Source organism: Gekko japonicus, unplaced genomic scaffold, assembly GCF_001447785.1.
Source record: "Gekko japonicus isolate JY-2015 unplaced genomic scaffold, Gekko_japonicus_V1.1 scaffold418, whole genome shotgun sequence".
Lineage (NCBI taxonomy): Eukaryota > Metazoa > Chordata > Lepidosauria > Squamata > Gekkonidae > Gekko > Gekko japonicus.
The window spans coordinates 232,640-257,420 of record NW_015167544.1 but is presented as its reverse complement, the minus strand read 5'-3'; the positions used below and the strand labels follow the sequence as shown (position 1 = coordinate 257,420).

The 24,781-nt window shown below is 44.8% G+C and overlaps 1 protein-coding gene across 1 annotated transcript in view; it reads left to right on the top strand.

Annotated features, from left to right (window-relative positions):
• SPSB4 (splA/ryanodine receptor domain and SOCS box containing 4) overlaps window positions 1–24,781 on the top strand; it is a 141,170-nt gene that overhangs the window by 6,784 nt on the left and 109,605 nt on the right. Inside the window, exon 2 of the mRNA XM_015413622.1 lies at window positions 20,786–21,639. Within this exon, the coding sequence (XP_015269108.1) occupies window positions 20,946–21,639 (694 nt within the window). The 5' untranslated portion in view covers window positions 20,786–20,945. The remainder of the gene's footprint in view (window positions 1–20,785; window positions 21,640–24,781) is intronic.

Below are 24,781 nucleotides of genomic sequence, written 5' to 3'. Positions count from 1 at the left end.
TCCCCAAGCGGGAAGAGTTCCCATTGGTCTTTATCCTGACAATCTTATTGGTTGTTATTTGTAAATAGGTGTGGCTATGTTAGCCCGGGAATGTTTAAAAGGAGCCTAGCTCCCAATGTTAATCCGTTCTGGTTTTGAATGCGTTTGAGTGTTTGTTCACTACTTCAATAAAGCTGAATCACTGAGCTGAAACCACTTTCCGAGTCTTTGTTAGTCCGATCTAACAACTTTCTATTATGCATGCTGGAATCAGTGTGCTACATAGAGTGTTGGATTAACACCTGGAAGATCAATGTTCAGGGACATAACTAGATCTGGGTGGAGGCAGGCGCACCCCCTCTCAAATCTGCAATGCCCCCTCTCTCAGTCACCCCAACTCTCCTCCCTCACTGTCCGCTGGCCTGAATTACCCCCAGAAAGGATGGGGCACCACAGTGTTGGCCAGCCACATGTTTTCTTATCAGGAAGCATGTGTCTGCACAGCCAGCTCTGCCCCCAGCCACATGCAAAGGGCCAGGCTGGCCAGCAGAGAGTGGAGAGCTGGCCAGCCGGTGGGGAATGAGCGTGTGCCTGGTGCCAGCGCTCTTTCTTCTACTGCCACTGGTTAGGGGCAGGTGGGATGGGGGCTGACCGGCTGGCTGCCAGTGGGCTTCTCACTGTCTCTGAAGCACACTGCACCTCACTGGGCAGAGGAGGGAAGGGAAGAGGTGGAGGTGCGTGCCTGCTGGGTGAGTGGCAGTGCTGGCAAGGCTGGGGCTCCAGCAGCTCTCGCTAGCCAGCCTCTTTTCCTGAAGTGTGGAATGGGGAGGGCCCCGAGTGCCTCTGTCCCTCACCACCACTTTTCCAGGCCAGCCAGCCAGCTGTTGACAAAGCGAGGGTGTGGGGAGGCTGGCAGGCCAGGCTCTTCTGTTTTTATTTTATTATTTTTGTGATGTCATAAGTGACATCATGCCCCCAGTGGCCCCCCCCCAAAAAAAATTGTCTAGCTACGTTTTAGTCTCCATCAATGTTCTCTCTAATCTGTGGAGTCTTGTGAGCAAAAATTCTACTTTGTGAGCTACTGGTATTAAAGCTGTGAGCAAGCAGTTTGGTTACTGCATAAATTAGTTTGCTCTGGAGCCATCCTTCCTGAGCTAACACAAAAATCTGTGAGCTGGAGGCTAAAAAAACTGTGAGGTAGCTCACACTAACTCAGAGGGAACACTGGTCTCTATTCATCCATGAAATGCACTGTGTAATTGTATCCTTGGTCTAATCAATCTCTCTAACATACCCATGTGGGGACTGAGAAGACAATATGGAGGAGAGCAGAACCAGCTATGACTTCCTTAGAATAAGGTTGATTTAAAAATGTAACAGATGACAGACATTCTGGCAAGTACCCTGGAGTCAAAACACTAGGGAAGGGAACACAAAGATACTGCAGGAAAGCATGGGTAACAGTGAAGAACAAGCCAGTCATCTGTGCAAAAGGTCTGCCCACTACTGAAGGGTAAAATAATAACTAGACATGTTGGAGAAGTCATTTATAACTGGGAATATTGTCATGGTTTGTGCAATTGGGTTGTCCACTAGATTCCCCCCCCCCCAATGTACTACTGAAAACTCTACAGATCCTCCAGTATTGTTTTAAGCCAACTTGACTTGGACCTCTCAGATTAATAGAGACCAGTGCAAACGATACTTCTAGTATATAGATGTTACCAATTGATTTCTGTCAAGAAGTGTTTGTTGCAGGGGTCATTTCCTGCTGGAGCGCACCGCAATGGCGCTCCGGCAGTAAGGAGCCCAGGGGTGGGCACACGCAGCAAGGCCCGCCTCCAGCTACCAGCAGCCCTCAGTCGGGCCACAAGGAGCAAGAAGCAGCGAGGTAAGTTAGACGGGCCAGGGAAGGCCTGCAGAGCCCCTCTGCCTTTCCTGTTGAGACCCCCCCCTGCCTGCCCACCAAAGCGGGCCAGCTGGGGAAGGCCTGTTGAGGCCCCCCCGGCCTTCCCTTGCCCGCCTGCTGAACCAGGCAGGCCGGGGAAGGCCTCTAAAGGAGCGGGGAGGCATTTTAATGCCTCCCCGTGCCTTCCCCTGCCCACCTGCCGAATCAGGCAGTCTGGGGAAGGCCTCTCAAGGAGTGGGGAGGCATTTAAATGCCTCCCCATGCCTTCCCAAGCCCACCCACCAAAGCTCTGATCCTCTGTGGGTGTGTCTCTGTGTGTGGGGGTGTGTGTGTCTCTCTGCCCCTCTGTGTGTGTCTCTGTTCCTCTGTGTGTCTGTCTGTCCCTCTCTGTGTGTGTGTGTGTGTGTGTGTGTGTCTGTCTGTGCCTCTGTTCATTTGTTTCTCTCTCTGTCTCTCTGTCCCTCTGTGTGTGTCTCTCTCCGTGTCTCTCTCTTTATTTGTCTTTCTCTCTCTGTCTTTCTTTGCCTATCAAGGTCAGTATTGTTTCAGGGGGTTTCAAGCTCATACCTTGATTAAAACTTTGTTGGTCTTAAAGGTGCCACTGGACTCAAATGTTTTTAGACAAGACAGGCAGACAGTATTATTTTCTCCTTCTGCCTTCCCTTGGTGTGAAATATTTGGACAATGGTAAAATGCAGACCTTTTTGTGTGGATTTACGTGACTTTCTGTGGCTGGGGACATGTGGTTGTTGTCTCTAGATGAGGCTGAATGAGGGCAACACGACTTAGGGCTCCAGAGGGGTGCAAAGTGCACAGCCCCAAGGGTTTTGTCAGGCCTTTTTCTTACGCAACGACACAATTGTTGGTGGAAAGTGCCATCAAGTCGCAGCTGTCCGATGGCGACCTCGTAGTGGTTTTTAAGGCCTGAGATGTTCAGAGGTGGTTTGCCATTGCCTTCCTCTGTGTCACAGCCCTGGGCTTCCTTGGTGGTCTCCCATCCAAGTACTAACCAGGGCTGACCTTGCTTAGTTTCAGAGGGTCTGACAAGATCGGGCTAGCCAGGGCCATCCAGGCCAGGGGAACAACAGAATGCTGGCACTTTAAGTACCACCACTTAATTGGGATGATCACTGCATTTCACAGGGGGTCAGGTTAATGATGTCTTCAATGGGTCCTTAAAAATTTTTTTGTCAAAGAGGTTCCAGAACTCTGGCATGTTCCCCCAATTCCCTCTGGGAATTGTCTTGCTCACAGCAGCAGGCAAAGCTTAGCTTGTATTCACTTGAAGAAGGCAACTTGGTATTTAATGTTGTTATATATATCATGTGTGTAACTCTGTTTTAGGTGCACCTCTCTCTCAAGAGGTCAGGTTATTCATAATTTACTAGAGAAGGGAGGATGTCTTTTCCAGATAGTAGATCTGCTAGCCCTGTGAAACATGAGGCATACAGAGTGTATACCACTTGCTGGAGTGTTTGCAAGTGACTGGAAGAGAAACTTGCATGAGATTGTGGCTTTTCTTCCATTATGAAAAGTTTTTGCTGAGCATATTAAAAAAAGCTGTGATCTTGCAAAAGTCCCGTTCTCTAATGTCACACTGTTCATACAAGCAGACCATTTATTTGAACAGGTTTTTTGCAATAATTATTTTTCATGGAACTATACAGGTACATTGGTGTGATAAGAACATAACTTCCTTTTCCAAAACAAACCAACCCCACTCATATATAGCAATGGTCACTGCTAATTTGCCCTTCTAAGAAAACTGGACTTTAAAAAGCTGAACCCAGGAGGCTTTGTATAGCAACTATCACAAAAATAAATAGCAATACTAACTTGATCTGCATTTTCATGCTTGTTGTAGAGTAGCTTCTGGTGATGTTAGGGGGTGTGGCATATGCAAATGAGTTATGCTAATGAGCTCCTGCACCTCTTTTTCTACAGAATGACCCCTGGTTTGTTGTATTAGGTTTACTATATAAATTAGTTGAATCACATACCAGTGATGCAGTTTTTAGCAGCATCTTTGATGTGGATTTATGGTTCATGTGATTGGGTTCATTTATGGGATAAGCCATTAGAAATGTTATAAGTACTGTATGGAATGCTGTTGCATACAAACTTTCTTTTCCTTCTAGCTTCCTCTACAGGGCTTCCAAGTACTTACCTTAATTCGGTGGGGGATGTATTGTTCTTCGCAGGACCATTCCTGTGGGGAAAACACAGGCGCTGCACTATTCCGTTGCCCAGACATGACGTAGGCGCGTAGCCGGGTGACGCTCTAGCAATGGGGCTGGAAACTCGATGGTACCACTCTGTATACTTCATGTTTCACAGGGCTCTTTGATAGAAGCCCCCTGTGGGCCACATGTTTGACAGCCCTGATCTAAAGCATGGGGTTTCCTATTTATACTGGTCCCTTCCCAATATTTGTAGACTGGTATAGGTTCTGGCTACTTACTACTTTTTCTGTCTTTGTAGTACTAACACAGATTCATCAATCTACCTTTGTTCATTGAAGCTGAAGTCTTCCAGGAACACTGTTGTGTTTTATTTCATCTATACTAGACCAGAGTAATTCATAGTTATCAGTTTAAATATCAGCCATAAAACCAGTGTTTTTGCAGAAAGTTAAAAATAAACCTCTTGGAATGTATGACAACATACTAGTTTTCTTACATATGATATTAATTAGAACTGTTTGGTTTACTACCCTAATGACCAGAACATGTCTCTCTGAGAGGGAAGTTATTTCTCCGTTTATGCGGCTTCACGTGAAATATTCTTTGTATGTGAAACTGTAAAAACGGGGAAATGAAATAACTCCCCTCCCAGCTCTTGTTTTGGCACAGGCAGGATGGGGAGAGAGAGGAACCCTTCCTCCCCATGCAATTGCAGTCCTTTATATTTTAGTAGCCATTCCTTGCAGCTGCTCTTGGGTTCTGAACTCTTTAAAAACCACACTTCTGGTTTGACCTTAAGTCCGATTGAATTGAGTGAGATCTGTTTAAGTCTGCATAGGATCGTTGCCATATACTAGGATTACTTAGAATGTTCATATGTTTTGTTTGTAAAAGAGAACACTTTTGGCAAATGTCTTATTGTGCTTCAGTCTGCCACCTTATGCTGGTTTGAAGGTGACAGGCTCAGATGATAGTTTAATGTGGTGCTACTTGCTCTTTATTTTAAAATTGGTAAACATCTCCAGAGCTTTTGGTGGGAAAGTGCTATGGCTTTTTTTGTTGTTGTGCATCTTGTTTCCTGAAACTCTCCCTCATCGCTTTTTGGAAACAATTTGAGAGTATGAGTCTCCTAAGAAATGTGATACTAAGCTATAAATCCTCAGCAGCAGCTAATGCGTAGAATTCATTCAGACTCCATTCATGTTCTTATAATTGAAATTCTCCAGTGGTATTGCCACACAGTTTAAAGAGATCTGTACTCCACCCAGCCTCCTTTACCACCAAAGTCATTGTGTTGCTGAAAGCTATTGTCACATGATCAGCAGATGATGGTGGAAGTTTGAAAGTGAAGAATGCTTCTTCTCGGTGGGGAGTGTTCTTTCCTTTTGTCATTGGCAAACTAATCAACCTCATTTTGAGTGCTTGGCTGAACTGTAATACTTCTTCCAAATTATACCAGCAAGTCCCCTCCCCAGGGGATGCTGGGCAATCCCTTAATCTCTCATACAATTGGTAACTCTCTTCAATGTTATAGTATCACTCCTTTTAAGAAAGTAGAAAGTATTCATTAGTTTTTACACATATTGTTGGCTAGGGGTATAGCTTTTACTAAAGGCTAAAATCTGCTTTTAGCTGCCCAGTTGTAATTTGCATGTGTCTGTATGAGGAAGTTCAATCTGCAAACTGCTTAAGCAGGTCAAAGACCTAACAGTATCTTCTGCCAGTGCAAACAGAAGGTATTTTGAGATTGGCTGAGTCGGACATTTATCTTTGTTTTTCAAGAGATGAGCCACAATAGCACACTTTTCACAAGTGTGTAGGAAATATTATAAAGGAACTAGAGATTTTAAATAAGCATCTGTGGGTTGATACTAACTTTCACTATGGTGACTTCAGAATTGTACAGAAAAGTGTAACTGGATGATTGGATTCTCTGCTTGGTTTGCTAATCTGTAGGTCTTTGTCTATGTGTACCCAACCCGTTAATCATTATTTCCAGCTCTTACATTCTCTGATAGTTCCATTTTGATATTCAGATTTCTACATATACAGGAGCATAATGTTAACATCCAAAGAAGCTTTAGTCCAGAGAACTCTTTACACTGAATTAAATGTTTGCTCCTGCTTTGGAGTTTTTAGTTTTATAGTTAAGTGGCCAATCTCCCATATAGTTTCTGAAAAGTGACAGCATCTCTTCAGTTGCAGGAAGTACTAATAACTTACACAAGTCTGTATTCAGATTACACGATAGTGTACTGTTGAATACGAGACTCGAGGCAGCAGGTGAACAGTGATAACAGCTTTATTCAACAAAGTCAGAAGAAACAGAACAAGACAAAACAACAGAGCAACAGGCTCCTTTTTAAACAGTCCGGGCTTGGCAAGCCACGCCCCCATGTCAGATAACATCCAATCAGATATTGTAAATAAAGACCAATCAGTTTGCTTCCCTCCAGAACTTCCCTGGTTCTGATAGCTTGGTTTTCAATACCTTGCATCAGACTCAAGCTCTATATACAAAGATACATACATTCCATACATAACATGTACAAACCATGATTTGATTATACTCTTGTTTAGTGTGATGTCTGAATAGATTGCCAAAAATTTCAGTGATGATGGTTTGTGTGGTGGTTGTGGAAAGTTGTAGCCAACTGTCGTAGCCAATTTATGGCAACTCCATAGGGTTTTCAAGGCAAGAGACATTCAGAGGTGGTTTGCCATTGCCTGCCTCCATGTCAAGACCCTGGACTTCCTTGGTGGTCCATCCAAACACTAACCAGGGCCAACCCTGCTTAGCTTTCAAGATCTGATGAGATCAGGCTAGCCTGGGCTATTCAGGTCAAAGGCTTGATGGTTTGTATCTGGCTTAATCGCTATGATTTGTTGTGGTGTCTGAATGCAGAAATTCAAGATTGTTCAGCAGCACCAAAGAGGAAGAAGAAGAGGCTTGGCTCATCTGAGCCCTCCCCCCATTTTCTTCCCGTTTATTGCAGTTGACCAATAACAAGTTGACTGCATACACAATGAAATTTTGCTAGCAGCCTCGCAAGCCAATGGATCAGCGGACTTCAGTAGGACTGAGGAACAAACTGTGATCTGTTCTGTTTGTGTGATAGACTAACCACGATTTACACAACAAACTACATTTTACTATAATGTCTGAATGCAGCCACAGTCACTCACAAGTCATGCACAATTACACACACACACACACGATCCATCAAGTCAAAGCCAACCTATGCTTACCCTAGCAAGGGGCTTTCAAGGCAAGTGAGAAGCAGAGGTGGCTTACCACTGTCTTCCTTGGTGGTCTCCCTTCCAAGTACTGAGGCAGTGTTCACACGCGTGAGATAATGGGAGGGAGGAAGTGAGGCTATTTGTGCCGCAACGATTTGACCCACATTTGAGTGATCACACAGTCCCTGGGAGCTGCAGGGGCAGCCTGCCACTGCATGATCAGATGCAACTGCAGGTGAGTCAGTTTGGGGTTTTTTGGCAGCGTATTTCCGGTGCGCTTCACTGAGGGATCGATGATTCGCATCTCCGCACTGAGTGCTCCCTATGCAGCGTGTGATGATGCACATACCGAAACGGGGGAAAAAAACAATGACATGGAGTCAGGATGGCCCGATCAGACCATCCTGACGCCATGGAAGCGCGCTGGCATGATCACACTGGGGAAAGTCTGTTCCTGGCCCGTAGCAAACCCATTTGCTACTGGACTTTCCCCGGTGTCTGTTTACTTCGCTTTTCCACAGTGTGGTTACTGGTTCTGTTTCGCTGGTCATCCTGCAGTGCAGTGAAGTCTCCTGACAAGTTTGCCAAGTTGGCCCCAGAAGTGGTGCTGAGATCTTCTAGTACCCCCCCCCCCCACACAGCATCCACTTGGGAAAGGGTGATCTGATGATGGAGAATGTCAAGACGTCATTGCAGCTTTGCTTTCTTATGCTTCCTTCCTATGAAACAGAAGTCCAGCAGCACTTGAAAGACTAAAAATATTTATTCATTATGAGCTTTTGTGATTCAGAGCTCACTTCTTCAGATAGTGTATGTAAAAAACTGAGGTCTGACTCATGGAAGAGCATACTGGAATAAATGTTAGGGTTGCCAGCCTCCAGGTGGTAGCTTGAGATCTCCCGCTAATACAATTGATCTCCAGGTGACTTATGTGCAGAAAATGGTCTCTGTGGAAGGTGGACTCTATGGCATTATATCCTGTTGAAGTCCTTCTCCAAACCCCAGGCTCCACCCCCAAAATCTCCAGGTATTTCCCAACCTGGAGCTGCCAACCCTAGTTGTTAGTCTTAAGGTTCCACTGGGCTTCTTCTTTGTTGTACTACAATAGACTAATATGGCTATCCTACTGAAATTAACATGGAAGTCCCTTCCTGTAACCTATTGCAGTTTTTTTTGGGGGGGGGTTGGTGAGGGTAAAGAATAAAGTTGTTTTTTTAAGCTCACAAATTGGTGTGAATCTGGGTTGCATCTCAACTAAAATATGTATTGGTGCCATATTTATCAAAGTATTATAAAGTCTGATTTGTGAGTCTTCTTTTTTTTTTTTTGCTACGTGGTCACACATTTATGGGCAAGGAGGTCAGGCTCTTTCCTGGGGATGCAGTGGGAACAATGTTGGTTCTTGTTAATCTTTTTCTCCCCCTCCCCAACCTTGTGCTTGATTTGAAAGGTGGGATGGTGAAATAATACTGGTAGAAAAATATTCCTCAAGTATAATGGCTGCTGTGAGTAGGATTGGACTAGTGGATCCTTCCTTTATAGTAGAATTTTACACATATTTATTCAAAAGTAATTCCCATTTTTTGTTTTTGGTGGAACTTACACCTAGGTAAGTAAGTGTGCATGGAACTGCAGTCTTTGTTGAGAAAGTGGCTGCAGCCTAAAGTGACAGAGACAAATAGCTGTGTAGAGTGAACATGGGGAGCCAAAATAGAATAGAGTTAGCTCGTGTCCTTTCAGGCCACCTTAAAGCAAAAAAAAAAAAAAAAGTTGCTATAGGTCCCTTGCTTATAGATTGTGTGTGTATTTGCTTATATGGTCCCTTGCTTATAGAGTGTGTGTGTATTTGCTTATATCTCTTCCCTATAACGTACTAATGCTAGTATATTGTATGTGAAACAGTCTCCAGTTCAGTAACTTTTGGGCAATCATCAAATTAAATAAAGCCAAAATCCACAGGCACCTCAAAGATTTTTTTTTTGCTATTAAATCACAGCTGACCTATGGCAACCCCATGGGGTTTTCAAGGCAAGAGGCATTCAGAGGTGGTTTCCCAGTCCTTGCCTCCGCATCTTGACCCTGGTATTCCTTGGAGCTCTCCCATCCAAATACTAGCCAGGGCTGACTCTGCTTAGCTTCTGAGATCTTATGAGATCAGGCTAGCCTGGGCTCTCCAGGTCAGGGCGGACAAATGGATAGCATAAAATAATGTCATTATAATAATTTTGCCTGTTCTTCATTATAGTAACGTTGATGGTTTTTTATGGCAAGGAACTTTCCTTATTAGTCTTTAAGGTGCTGCTGGGCTTCTATTTTACTTGGCTACAGCAGGCTAACAAGGCTACTTCTCTGGAACTATAATGGAATTAGCCTAGCAGGAGACCTACAAACTTGAACATGCCATCAAACGTGGTTCTTATAACCTGATGGAACTCTAAATGAATGTGTGTAGCATTATGGCATGACTTTTATCAAGAAACAGTTGGCATGTCGAGATCTCATGTGATTGAAGTGGATGAATCACTAATCTTATGCAGAGTATTGTAATCACTGTGGAATGATTGCGAATTTTTCCTCTTGTCCCTTCAAGCCATATTGGTCCAAAGCTCTGACCAAGTAGTATATGAAAGCTGTAGCACTGGCTTTCTAATGAAAACTTGTTTGTTTTTACAAGGCAAGGTTGTGACCTTCTGAACAGATTCTCGGTAAATTACTCACAACTGAGTTGGACTAGAATTCCAGATGTCTTCATTCCTTCTAATGTGAGTTCCTGGAAAACATTTTGTGGTAGTTTATTTTACTGGTGTACCTTGAATTGTACCAAAGAGGGCTCCTATTGAAAATGCCAGAGAGACTTATGTGAACAGTGAAAGGGATCATGGACATTTATAAATATGGATATTTTGCTATTTCATAATTATATTATGCATTTATATAGTATCATTAATATGCTGGCACTTTAGAGAATATGAAAAGGCAGATCCTTGCTTCAAGCACTTTACCATTTGAAATTTGGTGTAAGTGTGTCCCATTCCACAGGAACATGCTTAGGCTTATTTTCATTTAGCAAAGTTGCCTGGCTGTTTTATTATTGACCAATAGATATGCCAGGAGATAAATCTTCCAAGTTTGTGTCCACAGTAACCTGGTTGCTTAAGGCAAGTAAAAATTGCCTCTATTTACCAGGCAGGGAACGCTTGGTAAATCAGAACACTTGGCTATTCTTTCCTTTTACATTTTAAAATGGTTCTGTATGGAGTTGTAAACAATACGTAGTTTTCCTGCTTCAAATGGCTCAGATGCTTTTTAAAAAAAATAGAGCATGGTATACAAAACGTATTAAATAAACATGTCACAGTTTAAGCAGCCTTATGGTAGTCAAGATATTGAGAACAAGGTGAATGTAACAATGCATTTCTGAGGATACTTTAGGTATTGCAAGATTATTTTCAGAATGTAGGCTTTTTAACAAGTTTAAGGTAGAAAGGATAAGTGATTGTAGTAGGTGTATCAGAATGCCAATATTTCTGATGCTTTTGGTGCATTCAATTTCTTGTTCAGTTTTGTGCAAAACAAGATATGTCTATTTTAGTTTCGGAAAAAGCAATAATTCCATGTTTCACTGCTGAGCGGTTATACAAACTGAAATAATGAACTGCTTGACACTGTAGTAGTACAGGAAGGTGAAACAGCCAGGTGTTTGATACCTGTCTTGAAGATCAAATTATATTTTTAGGCCGTCTCTTTAGCTAAGTTGGCTAATGAAGTGGCTTGATCACAGACTTAGTTCTTCACAGGACTCTCTTGAACCCCAATCCCATTGTGTTACTGAGGGAGACTTATGTAACTAAGTGCTGTTAAGTCGCAGCTAGCTTATGGCCACCCCAACAAGGCACTTTGAAGGCAAGTGAGAATCAGAGGTGGTTTGCCAGTGTCTTCCTCTGTAGATTCTTTCTTGGCTGTCTCCCATCCAAGTACTGAACCTGCCTAGGTTCAAAGTTCTGACAAGGTCAGGCTACACCATGCTGCCTTCCCTCCCGTAAGAGAGACTTAGGAAAGGATTAATCTAAGGAGGACATCATACCACCCAAAAGATTCCCGTGTTGTTGTTTGGATTTTCCAGTACTGTAAATGAAATGAGAGGACCATATTGACCTGAATTTTACCTGAGTTCAAAGATAACACTTGTAAGTGGCTTATCACTGTATCTAGTTCTGAAGAACTGGCTCCTGTACAACAGGGCCCATCAACACACATGTGAAGTTCAAATTAGGTCATCAGGAACAGTCTTCCATGCCAAAACCATTGTTTACAGTGATTTAATAGTAAAATAAAACAGGAGTCCAGTGGCGCGTTAAAGGCTTTAACACAATTTATTCTACATTAAGTTTTGTGAGTCAGAGTTCACTTAGATGCACTGAATTATACATCCAGCAGGTTGATGTAGTTACCTGCTCCGCTGAGATACTTGGTTTTCTCTGACCCCAGCTGTGTACTCTGTACATGTGCCAGCTCTATTAGACCCCAGAGATACAAACTTGGTAGCTTGCTTGCCACCACCTAGAGAAATTACTATTTGGGACAGGTCACCCTACATATCAGGGGTCCTCCCCAACCTTTTAAAGTCTGTGGGCACCTTTGGAATTCTGACACAGGATGGAGGGCCCAGCCACAAAAAGTCAGGGAGTGAGCCTATGAATAACTCTAATAGTAACTCTTCAACAGTTCAGGCAAAAGCTCTGTTTAGCAGGATACATTTTTACATGAACATAGTGTTTTAAAATATTTTCTTGCATAAACACAGCTTACCTTAAGTCACTTGGTGAAGATCCTTGTGCTATGATGGCAGTTGCTGCCAAAGCAACATTTTTAATAATCTGCACAGCCAGTCAGAAGCCCTGCTCACTTTCTAAATACATATGGTGGGTGTCACAAAAGGTGTCAGTGGGTGCCACGGAACCCATGGATACCATGTTGGAGGCCCATCAACCCTGAGCATATGTCTGTGTATGTTAGAAAAAGCCAAGGTTGCCCATCTTCCTTTGTTGTGTCTACATGATGGTAAGATTTTACAGAGTGGTTTGTTTGTGAAGAAGATAATCCAGAATGTCTCTCCCAATCAAAGTACCAAATGTCGTATTCTGTATACATGCGTGTGCACACGTGTGCACGTACACTACAGCTATTGAGACAAATCTATATAAGTGAAAACTATGGAATACAGGAAACACTTAGATGCAAGTTCTTGCTAAACTAAACACTGGGGCTGCATACTTCTCCCCATCTGAGAGGCAAATCAGCCTTCTCCACCCTCCACTAAGCAAATGGACTTGGCAAAAGTAGATATACTCTCTAGCTGAAATTAATTAAGAAATGAAATTATTTTCCTTGATCAACAAAGATGTTTGCCAAGTACTAACAACAAAAAAGTAATGCTTATAGCCCTGATATTTCGGTGGGTAATTGTGAGAGTCATTCACTGTGTATCTTGCATTTATTAATTAGCAACAGGGTACCTTTAATCCATGATTACTAATAATCAATAGTTGTATAAATATATGTCCGCATTTTGTGGTTCACTAACACTGGTGTACTTATTTTGTCACACACTGAGTTGCATTTTAACAGCGAAATAACATCCCCTTGGCTTGATTTTTGCACGTCTCCAATTTCACTGTTAGTGCTGAGAATAACATTCCTTAATATCTTGGCAGTTCCACTGAAAGCACTGAAAAGTGAAACTGACACTCTTTTTCCGGCTTCGATTTGGCTTATTCTCTGCTGTGTGCATGTAGAGCTCTTAATCTGATCATTTCCCAACTACATGAGGCAGTCTTGCTTGTGAAACCATAAAACAGCAGAAATACTTCTGCATGGAGTTAGTGAGCTTTTTCTCAAAAGAACAAAGTTTCCCAACAGTTGCAAAAAGAGCTAGCTGGAATATTGATACACCTTCATCACCATCTCCTTCCCTTTCCCCGACTTTCTGGTGTGTGTATGAAAAGTTCATAATAGTGCATAAGGTCTGTAAATGCTAAATAATCTTTTGCTCAAAAGTGTTTTAGCAGAGAAATAAGGTATTTAGACATGAATGAATTGCCGTGGTATTTGGTTTTACCATGTGCATAGACATTATGGTGCTCAGTGTATCAAGACTTTGAAAGCTTGCATGATCCTAGCTGTAGTGAAATCAGGAAGAAGAGACACAGATTACTAATTAAACAGTGTATTGGCAAATTCTTGCCTTCTGCGCAGGAGGATAGAGAAAGGGAATAGTTAGCAATTCTGGTTGACAGACAGGATTCTACTTCATCATAGGTAAGCTAATGTAGATTGCACTCTTGTGCATGTTTATGTTGGCACACACCTTTCTGTTCCTTTCAGTGATGGGGGGAAACCACTTGCCTTACATCCTGGAATGCTGTTGTCAGCAAGCTGCCATTCTGTTTTCTGTGACCTCTGTGTACATATTCTTTCCCTGTTGCACCCGGCTTGGTTTCTATCATCCTGCTCCTGCGTTGGAATGCAAAAGATAACTGCTGGAGGTTGTGTGGGGGAGAAGATGCTGTAATGCTTGGCTATTGCTTTTCCCATGACTACTGCACCTGTGTTATGTCTAATATCCTGCCTGGTTCCCATGGACTGGGCGCGCAACCGTTCCATTAGCCCGCCAGCGGGAAAGTTATTCATTGGACCTGTATCTCTTTGAAGTTCCTTTATTATGCTTGATCTAACTGTGTATCCCCAGTTCTAACAAAGAACGTGTTTGAGTATGTCGTCAACGCTTTGAAATAAATTTTGCTTTTCTTAAAACGTGGATTTATTCTCGATGCTTGGGGATCCAACATATTGTTAGAACTCTCTTTTTCCTATCGTTCCGAATCTGGCGAGATCATGAGCGGAATTGAGGGAAACCTACCTACCACGGAGGGGGACTCTGGATCGGTCCCACAAACCTCCGCGTCTTTGGTGTTCACGACTGCAGCCTCGTTGGAGGGTGCCGTGGGGGGAGCGATTCCCCGCCTGCCTGCACATCTGTCTTGGCCGCCTCCGACCCCTTCGCAATGGGGTCCGCGGAAGACTCACCAGCAGGATGATTGGACTATGTACAACACCCAGGGCACCCGTGAGGTGTACTCCCGTCGGGGGAGCGGATTACGTGAGAGTCTATTTGACAAGGGATTGTTCCCGGAGCCGGGGGCTACCTCGGAGAAGGGGAGCCCCGAGCGGGACCTCGAGGAGTGGATGTTCGAGCCGTCGGGACCGCGGGGCCACGCAGGAGATGAGGAGGGCACCGGAGTCTTCCCAACGGAAGAGGACTATGACCCACCCCCGGACTACCGCCCTCGGGACCCCATCCCGGAAGAAACCACCGGGGAACGACTAGCAGAACTGGAAGACTCGGTGAGAGACTTGTTGCGGGCATTCCAGGATGTGATGGAAGGTCTGCCGGGAATGATGGACGTTCGAATGGCTAATTTCCTTGACGCACACGCCGCGCAGCAACAAGTTGCTCCTGCACCGGGACTTCCCGCGCCGCCGATGCCTGCTCAACCGCTGACGGGACCACCGCTGCAAGCACCGGGAGTTCCAGCGCAGCAGGTACCTGTACAGCCGCCAGTGAGACCGCCTCTGCAAGTGCCTGTGCAACCGCCGATGCCGGGGGGTCCGCCGGTGCCGGGTCTGCCGCCACCACTGAGGCCAATGCCAGCGGGGCCACCGGTTGTGCCGGGTTTCCCTCCCAGGGGAGTTCCGGCTCAGCTGGGCCCGTTGGTAAGGCCTCCACGGCCCAGACCCAAGGATCTACTGGAGGCTACCTTCGACGGCAACCCAGATGAACTCGCTTTCTTCACGGTGAGGGTGCATAAATTCGTAGAAGAAAGTCGACACCTGTTCCGAAATGAAGCTGGTCTTATTGATGTCATCTCGGCAAGACTGAAAGGAGACGCCGCCACATGGTATGTTGGACTGCACAATGACCGCGGTCCGGAACTTTTGAATTTGCGAGCATTCATGTGGGCGCTGCGGGCGAGATTTGAAGATGTCAACGCGAGTCAAAGGGCTAAAGCGTTTCTCCGCACCTATCGCCAGAACAAGAAGTCGGTTCGCGAGTACACTCTGGAATTCCACAAGCAAGCCGCAAAGCTCCGAGACTACCCTGACCATATATTAGCTGAGATGTATCGCTTGGGTCTCAACGCAGATATCCGAGAAACGGTTCTGAAAACTGTCAACCCTGTCTCCCTAATGGCCTGGACCCAGGAAGCTGAAAATGCGGAAGACCGGCTCACCACCATCAAACTCGACCTGGCTGCTACGACCAACAGACCCGCCGCTGCCGGTGCCTCCAAACCCAAGCCTCAACGCCTGTCGGAATCAGCACGAGAACTACGTATGAAGATGGGGCTCTGTCTCAAGTGCGGGGAGAAGGGGCACTTCGCTGTGGATTGTGGCAGCCGTAAAGTACAGCCGCCTACTCCAAGCCCGAAGACACCGCTGACGGGGAAGAAGGGAATGGCTAAACCGCGTTTCTCCAAAGCTTTGCAGGCGGCCCAAGGCTCGGAGGGGAACGATCCGTCTGCTGCCGAGTCAGAAGAAGAGGTGGTGCCTGAAACGGCGGAAAACGACAACGGCCTGTTGTGAGAGGCGCAAAACGACAAGGCCATTCTAATGCTGCGCCCAAGGTGGTGAGAGAAACCCCTTCCCTATTTTTCGTGACTGTCTCATTAATGAATCCGCTCCTGGGAACCCACGTTAGGGTGAGAGCGTTGATTGATTCTGGGTGTGGGAGGGATCTCATCAGCCCTAGAGTGTTGTTGGCACTGGAAGCGGGGATAGCCCCCTTGAAGTCTCCCATCATTTTTACCCAGATGGATGGGGCACCCATGGAACCTTGTACGCACGAGACTATGGCTTTGCGGCTGGGGGCGGGCGATCATTGGGAATCCAGATCCTTCATTGTCACCCCTAAATCGCAATTCGACTTAGTTCTGGGGAGTCCCTGGTTGTTTACCCATGACCCTTACATCTTGTGGGAAGAAGGGGTTGTCAAGTTTGTGTCGGCTAAGTGTGTAAATCACTGCTGGGTGGACTCGTGGGGGGACCAGCCGACCGCGCAGTTCCCCTGCGGCACTTTGCAACCGGAAGAGTTAGCTTCTTTGCCTCGAGAGTATAGAGACTTGGCGAAAGTGTTTGGCGAAGAGGAAGCTAACGAATTGCCCCCCCATCGCTCGACTGACTGTGCTATTGAACTTTTGCCTGACTGTAAATTGCCCAAAGGTAAAATTTATGCGATGGGGCCGGCTGAGAAAGTTGAACTGCGGAACTTTATTGATAAAAACCTAGCCCGAGGTTTCATTCGCCCGGCTTCCTCCCCTTTCGCCGCGCCTGTACTTTTCCGAAAGAAGAAAGACGGGGGGCTCAGATTGTGCACTGATTATAGGGGTCTGAATGCTGTTTCTTTATCCAATGCTTACCCCCTCCCGCTAATCAAGGACTTGGTAGCTGAGGCCACCAAGGGCAAAATCTTCTCGAAACTTGACCTCCGGGATGCATATTTCCGTGTGCGCATCCGGGAGGGGGATGAAAGCAAGACTGCATTTAATACCCCTTTGGGGCAGTTTGAGTACCTCGTTATGCCCTTCGGCCTTCAAGGGGCTCCGGGGGTCTTCATGAACCTTATCAATGAGGTCCTACATGAGTTTCTATTCAAGGGAGTGGTCCTTTACCTTGATGATGTGTTGCTGTACTCTCAGGACCTCCCGTCGCATATTAAATTGGTGCGCAAGGTCCTTAAACGACTTTATGAACACCACTTGTTTGCAAAGCTGTCAAAATGTGAATTCCACAAGACATGCATTGACTTTTTGGGCTATCGCATCTCTGGGGGGACGGTTGAAATGGACCCTGCTAAAATTCAAGCTGTACTTGACTGGGAGCCCCCCAGGACCCGCAAACAATTGCAAATGTTCCTCGGATTTGCCAATTTTTACAGAAATTTCATCCAGAATTTCGCTCAAATTGCCCTTCCCCTGACTGATTTGCTCAAAACCAAGGGAAAGGGGTTTGATGCTACGAAACCAGGCGCCCCGCTTAAATGGTCCCCTGCTTGCGCAGAGGCTTTTGAGAAACTTAAACTGATGTTCACCTCTGAGCCAGTGCTGGCGCGCCCTGATGAAACTAAGAAATTCATTGTCCAAACTGATGCCTCGGATGTGGCAATGGGGGCCGCGATTTTGCAGGAGGGGGAGGATGGTCGTTTACATCCCCTCGCATTTGTGTCTAAAAAGTTTTCTGACGCTGAACGAAACTGGGGGATTTGGGAAAAGGAGGCGTCAGCAATCCGGCTGGCTCTCTCCACGTGGAGGCAGTGGTTGGAGGGGGCGCAACTGCCATTTGAAGTCTGGACTGACCATAAGAATTTGGAGATGCTGAAATCCCCCCGTTCTCTCAACGCTAAGCAACTTCGTTGGGCGGACTTCTTTGCTAAGTTTCGATTCACTCTTCGTCATTTCCCTGGGGCGGCGAATTCCCTGGCTGACGCGCTTTCACGCCTCCCACAACATGACAGTCAGCGTGAGATCATCATGGACTCTGTCTTTTCCCCCTCCCATCTGGGGGGGGCCGTGGTCACCAGGGCGCAAGCGCGGGCAATTCCACACTCTGATGAGACTACGCCTTCCCTTTTCCCTGTGGGGGGGGGGGCCTGGGTCCAAAAATATCTGTCTGCTTTGACTGTTGAGGATGATGCCTCCCTGACAACGTTGCCTGATTGTGTCCGTAGCCCTGATGGTCTGATTTATTCTGGAGACAAACTGTATGTGCCTATTTCAATGAGGAGGGAGGTGATGGAGTCTGCTCATGGTTCGAAACTGGCAGGGCATTGGAGTTTTGTTAAATCTCTACAACTCATCCGCAGACAGTTCTGGTGGCCACATATGCGCAAAGACCTCTTGATGTTTGTTCGGTCCTGCCAAACATGTGCCTTGACTAAACCCAGATTGGGCAAGCCTCCTGGTCTTCTACAGCCACTCCCTACTCCATCGAGACCATGGGAAGTGGTATCCATGGATTTTATTACTGACCTCCCTGCGAGCAAAGGGAACACTATCATTTGGGTGGTTGTTGATTTGTTTTCTAAACAAGCTCATTTTGTACCTTTTCCTTCCTTGCCTACAGCTCAAAGGTTGGCGAAATCGTTTATGTCTCACGTGGTGAAAATTCATCAATTACCTACTAAGTTAATTTCTGACAGGGGGACCCAATTTGTTTCTAAATTTTGGAGGGAACTTCTTTCCATTTTAGGGGTGGAACAAGGACTCAGCAGCGCGTATCATCCCGAGACTGACGGACAAACGGAACGAGTTAATCAGACCCTGGAACAATATTTGCGTTGTTTTACTAATTATCAACAGAATGATTGGTGTGACTTATTGCCTCTTGCTGAATATTGTTATAATAATACTGTCCATAGCTCCACAGGCATGTCTCCGTATAAAGCTGTCTCTGGTTACGACAGCCCCCCCCTCCCTTTCTTGGAGGGGATGGGCCAACGTCCTGTGGGGGATGCTGATACCTGGTGTATGTCCTTGCAAAAAGCATGGCCTCTGTTATGCCAAACACTTGACGCAGCCAAGGCTGCTTACAAGACCCAGGCAGACAAGGGTAGGGTGGTGGGGTTTGATCTGAAACCTGGGGATCTTGTGTATGTCTCAACCAAGAACATTAAGATGCTGCGGCCTAGCAGGAAATTGGGATGGAAGTTCATAGGCCCTTTCAAAGTGCGCAAAGTCATAAATGATGTGGCAGTTGATGTTGTTTTGCCTAAGAATTTACGTGCCTTGCATTCTGTATTTCACATGAGCCTGTTAAAGAAGGATCCTGGCCCGTCTCCATGGAGACCTGTAACTACTCCTCCTCCACCTGTCATTTTGGAAGGGGATGAACATTTTGAGATCGCTGATATCCTGGATTGTAAAGTGAAACGTGGTAAACTCTGGTACCTTATCGAATGGGTTGATTTCGGTCCCCAGCACCGCGAATGGGTGGAAGAAGGGGATATTCGGGCCCCTCTTGGTTTCTATCATCCTGCTCCTGCGTTGGAATGCAAAAGATAACTGCTGGAGGTTGTGTGGGGGAGAAGATGCTGTAATGCTTGGCTATTGCTTTTCCCATGACTACTGCACCTGTGTTATGTCTAATATCCTGCCTGGTTCCCATGGACTGGGCGCGCAACCGTTCCATTAGCCCGCCAGCGGGAAAGTTATTCATTGGACCTGTATCTCTTTGAAGTTCCTTTATTATGCTTGATCTAACTGTGTATCCCCAGTTCTAACAAAGAACGTGTTTGAGTATGTCGTCAACGCTTTGAAATAAATTTTGCTTTTCTTAAAACGTGGATTTATTCTCGATGCTTGGGGATCCAACAGCTGTGCAAGTTGTTCTTTTGACTGAGTCCTCCATGTAAGGTGTCCACATTTGCAACATCTACCTGCTGAAAGTAACTTGGAGGAATCCCAAGGATACATCCCCCCCTTGGCAGCATAGCTTAATTTTCAAAATAATACTGATATGTGAAAATGTTTGTGTGCAAAGATGCCCAAATGTGCAAGTCTCTGGTTTATGATACACACAGTTCACTACTTTTAGGAGAAGTACCTTATTCCAGTTCATGTATTATGCACCCCTGAAAAATACATTGGAAGGAAATTGCCTTATGTCAAAACCCTTGGTTTCTGGCATGGTAAGTAGTAAAAGTAAATAAATAATGGACAGTATCCTACCTCGAGTAGTTCAGCATCACCACTTAACACTTTATATTTTAAACCAAACACTTCACAGGTTTGGCTGGTCAAAGGACCCCTCTTAGGAATGCTTATGTTTCTGTCTACTCCTTCCCACAAGCCCATCATGAATAATAAAATGAGTTTTGCCGTGTACTATTTATTTAAGGGGTATGGTGCTGTTTAAAGGTGAAGTATCACATTTCACAGCTGTTTGCTATCATCAGGCCATTCATTCCAGCCATGCTAGTCGAGCTTCTCTTACAGGACATTCTTGGATTGGAAAAGCATATTCAGAAAGAAAATGCTAGAAAAAAGTGATTTTTTTCGAGGCAGTTTAAAAAACGAACTGTGAGTCAAAATGTGTACAACTGTAGGCATACCTGATAATGGAGGAAAAACTCTGTGCAATGACTGCCTTTAGACTATCTGGGTGGAAGGGCAAAAGGAGTGGAATGTCTGTGTCTATTATGAAAAGAAGGAAATTGCTGTCTGTACTCTGAACACTGTGAGCTCCATATATCCAACTGACAGTTTGACTAGTGAACACTGTAGTACAAAGGCCACAAAGAAGAGAATTATAGGATCTTGATTTAAAATAACTTGGCACAGATCAGAAAAATTCTTCAAGAATACACATGTGGGTTATAAGTTGGCTACTTTTTAATTGGAGGTTTTCTGCTTTATTTCAGGAGGGTATTTTCAGAAAACGGTGGCTTTAAGAGGATCCACGAAGAAGTAAGTCCAGTCTGCAGACCCAGCCGTTGGCTCAGTTGAAAGTGCTTTCATGAGTTAACACTGGGCCCAGATCCACCTTTCGTTTCCTGCAGCCAGGTGTTCTGTAGCCAAGCAATGGGCCAAAAAATCTCAGGGAGCATAAAGTCTGTTGATGTGAGGGAGCCCCCTTACAGACCTGTCAAACGAGAACTGAGGGGTCCGGATTTCTGCAAGCCTGCACGTCTGGATATGTTGCTGGATATGCCCCCAGCCCATTTGGAGGTTCAGTATAAACACGCTTGGAACAATGAAGATCGATCCTTAAATATATTTGTGAAGGAAGACGACAAACTGACATTTCATAGACATCCCGTTGCCCAAAGCACGGACTGCATCCGGGGCAAAGTTGGCTATACGAGGGGCCTACATGTCTGGCAGATTCACTGGCCTACCAGACAACGGGGGACACATGCTGTGGTTGGAGTGTCGACAGCAGAAGCTCCCTTGCATTCTGTAGGATATACGTCATTGGTTGGAAGTAATAGTGAATCATGGGGCTGGGACCTCGGACGCAACAAACTTTATCATAACTGTAAAAATCAGCCTGGGGTGACGTATCCTGTATTTTTGGAACCAGATGAGTCTTTTGTACTACCAGACTCCTTACTGGTAGTTTTGGATATGGATGAAGGGACACTTAGCTTCATTGTAGATGGACAGTACCTTGGAGTTGCCTTCAGGGGACTAAAAGGGAAAAAACTGTACCCTGTAGTCAGTGCAGTTTGGGGGCACTGTGAAATTACAATGAGATACATCAACGGACTTGATCGTAAGTGTCTTGTGATTTGTCACAATTTCTGTTCCTAATTTGCAACTGTCTTAGCATTCTTCCTGCATGGACTTTGAGGGGAAAAGTGCAGCTGCCTCTTTTTTTTTTTGGTAACTTTTTCTGTTAAATGTGCCCACCTGGGAATGTGGTAGTAGTATGGCTGATAGCAGCAATTAGCAGTTGCAGTAACACAGCGGTGGCGGTGGGGGAGGTGTTCTTACAATTGTCCCATGGTGTAGAATGAGTGCAGTAAGCTGTATTATACAAATACAAATACAATACCTTTATTGGCATAAAATATCAAAGCTGTATTATAGACTAGGGGTGGGCACAAAGCTCATCATGAACCTAATTTCATGGTGAACATTGCTGGCTTGTGGTTTGCAAATTGAAGGTTCATGCCCATCCCTATCCATGACCCTCCCATGACCCTCCGCGTGATTTTGGAGGTTCATGTTGGAAAGTGGGGGGAACAAGAGGGATTGCTGAAATGGCATGCATCCATTTAGCTGAAATAGATGCAAGCCATTTCAATTATCCTTTTCAGTCCCCCCACTTGGAAGCGGGGGAAGCAACAGGGATTGCTGAAATGGCTTGCAAAAGCCATTTAAAGGGAACAGTCCATTTAAATGGCTTTTACAAGATCTCCCCCCCACTTCTGTTCTGCTGGCCTTGGGGAGCTGCTGCCTGCAGAAAGGAGGGAGGGAAGATCTTAGATCTTCTCCTGAACCTCCTGAACCACAAACTGCTTCATTACACAGGAAGGTTTGTGGAGGTTCATGGTTCATGAGACCTCACAAACCTCCATTTTCTCGATTCGTGGCCATCCCTACTGCAGACATCTTTGCCAGTTTTAGTTGATGATTTATGTTAAAAAGAATTTTTTCTCTATAAAATCATGTACTACGTTTCTAGTCTGGAGGCCAGAAATGGGCTTGAACATATATTAATCTCTTCCCCCACCTCTATCACTGATATAGTTGAAGCTTTGTTTTCACAAAAATGAATAGGAATAGTGAGCAATCTGAGTTAAGACTGAAACCTCTAATATTGAAACAACACCATAAAAAGTTGCAGGAACAAATAACTTATTGCAATCCTTAATAAGTTTCAGAATAATGTTTTTGGAAACTGGGTTTTCATTATTATTTTTCTTTCTCTTTTCTGTGCCCCGATTTCTGATGGCTTGGTCTTCAGAAACTCCTGTGGGTTGAAAAAACAGCATTTAGTTTCATGAGAAATGTGGGGGTGAGCATAAGCACATGTTTAGCTCCATGTTGCAACTGAATTTCTTGTCTTGCATGTCCCCCATTACACTAATGGACCAAACCATGAGTGCAGCCGAACACTGGTTGTGAGTCATTCTTGGGTAGTCTTGCATCTGTTGTGAACCTTCTAGGATTACGTATCTTTATGTCATGCCATTCATATGCCTGGTGCTATATTAATGAATAATGCAGGAAAGCAAGAAGTACTTAGATTATAATAGAAGGCACCTGGAAGTTCTATCCAGAGAATCTTTGTAGAAAAAGAATCAAATTTTAGCTGCTGTTTCGAAGTAATACGACACTAAAATGAGAGAGCAGTATGTTAGCATTTAGTAAAATGTTCACTATGGACTCTTTATTTAAGTAACTGTCAAGCAAATGGTATTTCTTTTCTAATAAAAGCAGACTTCAGAAATTGTAGGCGGTGGCTTATCCTGTTGTTTCAGAAGTGTGCTGCAGCTTTTTACATAAAGTAATTATCACAGTTATGTATATCTTACATGCTGCCAAGGCTTGAGGGGGTGAGAAGGAAGAGGGAGATGACCTGCTTTGTGAAACTGCTGTTTTGCTTCTGCTTCAGAAAACCCCCCAATGTCTTGCACAAAAGTCTAAGTGGGAAGGCTCCCCCAATTCACACCCCCCCCCTTTCAAAAGTCTTCACTTTATCCTGCTGTCAGAATGTGGTTTAAGGCTTTAGGAAGTCACCCACCTACATGGCTGACTGCTCCACACACAGTGTCAGGGAAAGAGCTATGCATATAAAGTAGGTTATGTGAGGATGGCTCAAGCAGATTTTATTTATGCCAGAAAACTCTTTCCTTCCCCTTCCCCCAGTAAATGAGAGAGCATGCTTCTGTGAGTTAAGTGTATTTGAGCCTTGAATGTGGTCACTGGCACAAACAGATTTCCACAGGGAGTTTTGCCCACCCTTTTGAAATGAGATGCCACTCTGTACATAGGAAGTCCTAGTTGTGCAGCGTACTACCCAAATAATTCCCTGTGTCAGGCCTGTCACATGAAGAGTGTCCCCAACATGTGAGAACATGTGTTCTGGGGCAAAACCAGGATCCTTTAGTTTGTTATATACACTGGGTTCCAGCTTGGCACACTAAATGTTTGAGAAGAGCAGAATGGAAGGGAGACAAGAACGTAATCAGCAAATAATTTTATTGCACTATTGAAAATACAGAAAAGAAAATGGGGAATCAAGTTGAGAGCACAAGACAGCCAGTCTAAACTGTTTAATTTTCAAGAGTACCATGGCAGTCTATATATGACAATCTAATAAAACTATCCACTTTGTGCCTAGTTTACAGGTGCATACTTTTAAACGTGTCCTTGCATATGGGTAGACCAGAGCAAACAGATAGGTGAGAGGCTGCCCTGAAGGGGTCAGAAGATGTAAAACGGAAAAGGAATTTTAGGTATGAAGGAAGGGGTTGCAGACCAAGAGGGGAATGCAGTGGGAAAGACTGGCTGGTAGCAGGGCAGAGCAGTCCAGAAGAGGAAATGAAAGAGTTAAGGAATGGGGAATTAATTAATTCTTACCTAGCATTGTGTATAGTATAGGTAGGAGCTCTGAAGATTGCCTGGCAGCCTTAAGTTCTAGCTCATTAGCATCATGCTAGCCAGCAAGACATTTATTTTTTGGGCTGAGAGAGCTCTGAAAGAGTGGGGAATGAGTAGAAGAACATGGGAGATTAAATTTGGAAGGGAAATAAAAAATAAGGGACAGGAAAAAAACTTGAAGAGTAGAGGTCCAGAGATTTTGTACTCGTGGTGGGAAGAAAGCTCTAGTGGAAAACCAACTAAAGCAGAGATGGAGGCCTTGAAATGTCATACATACATACATACATACATACATACATATATAT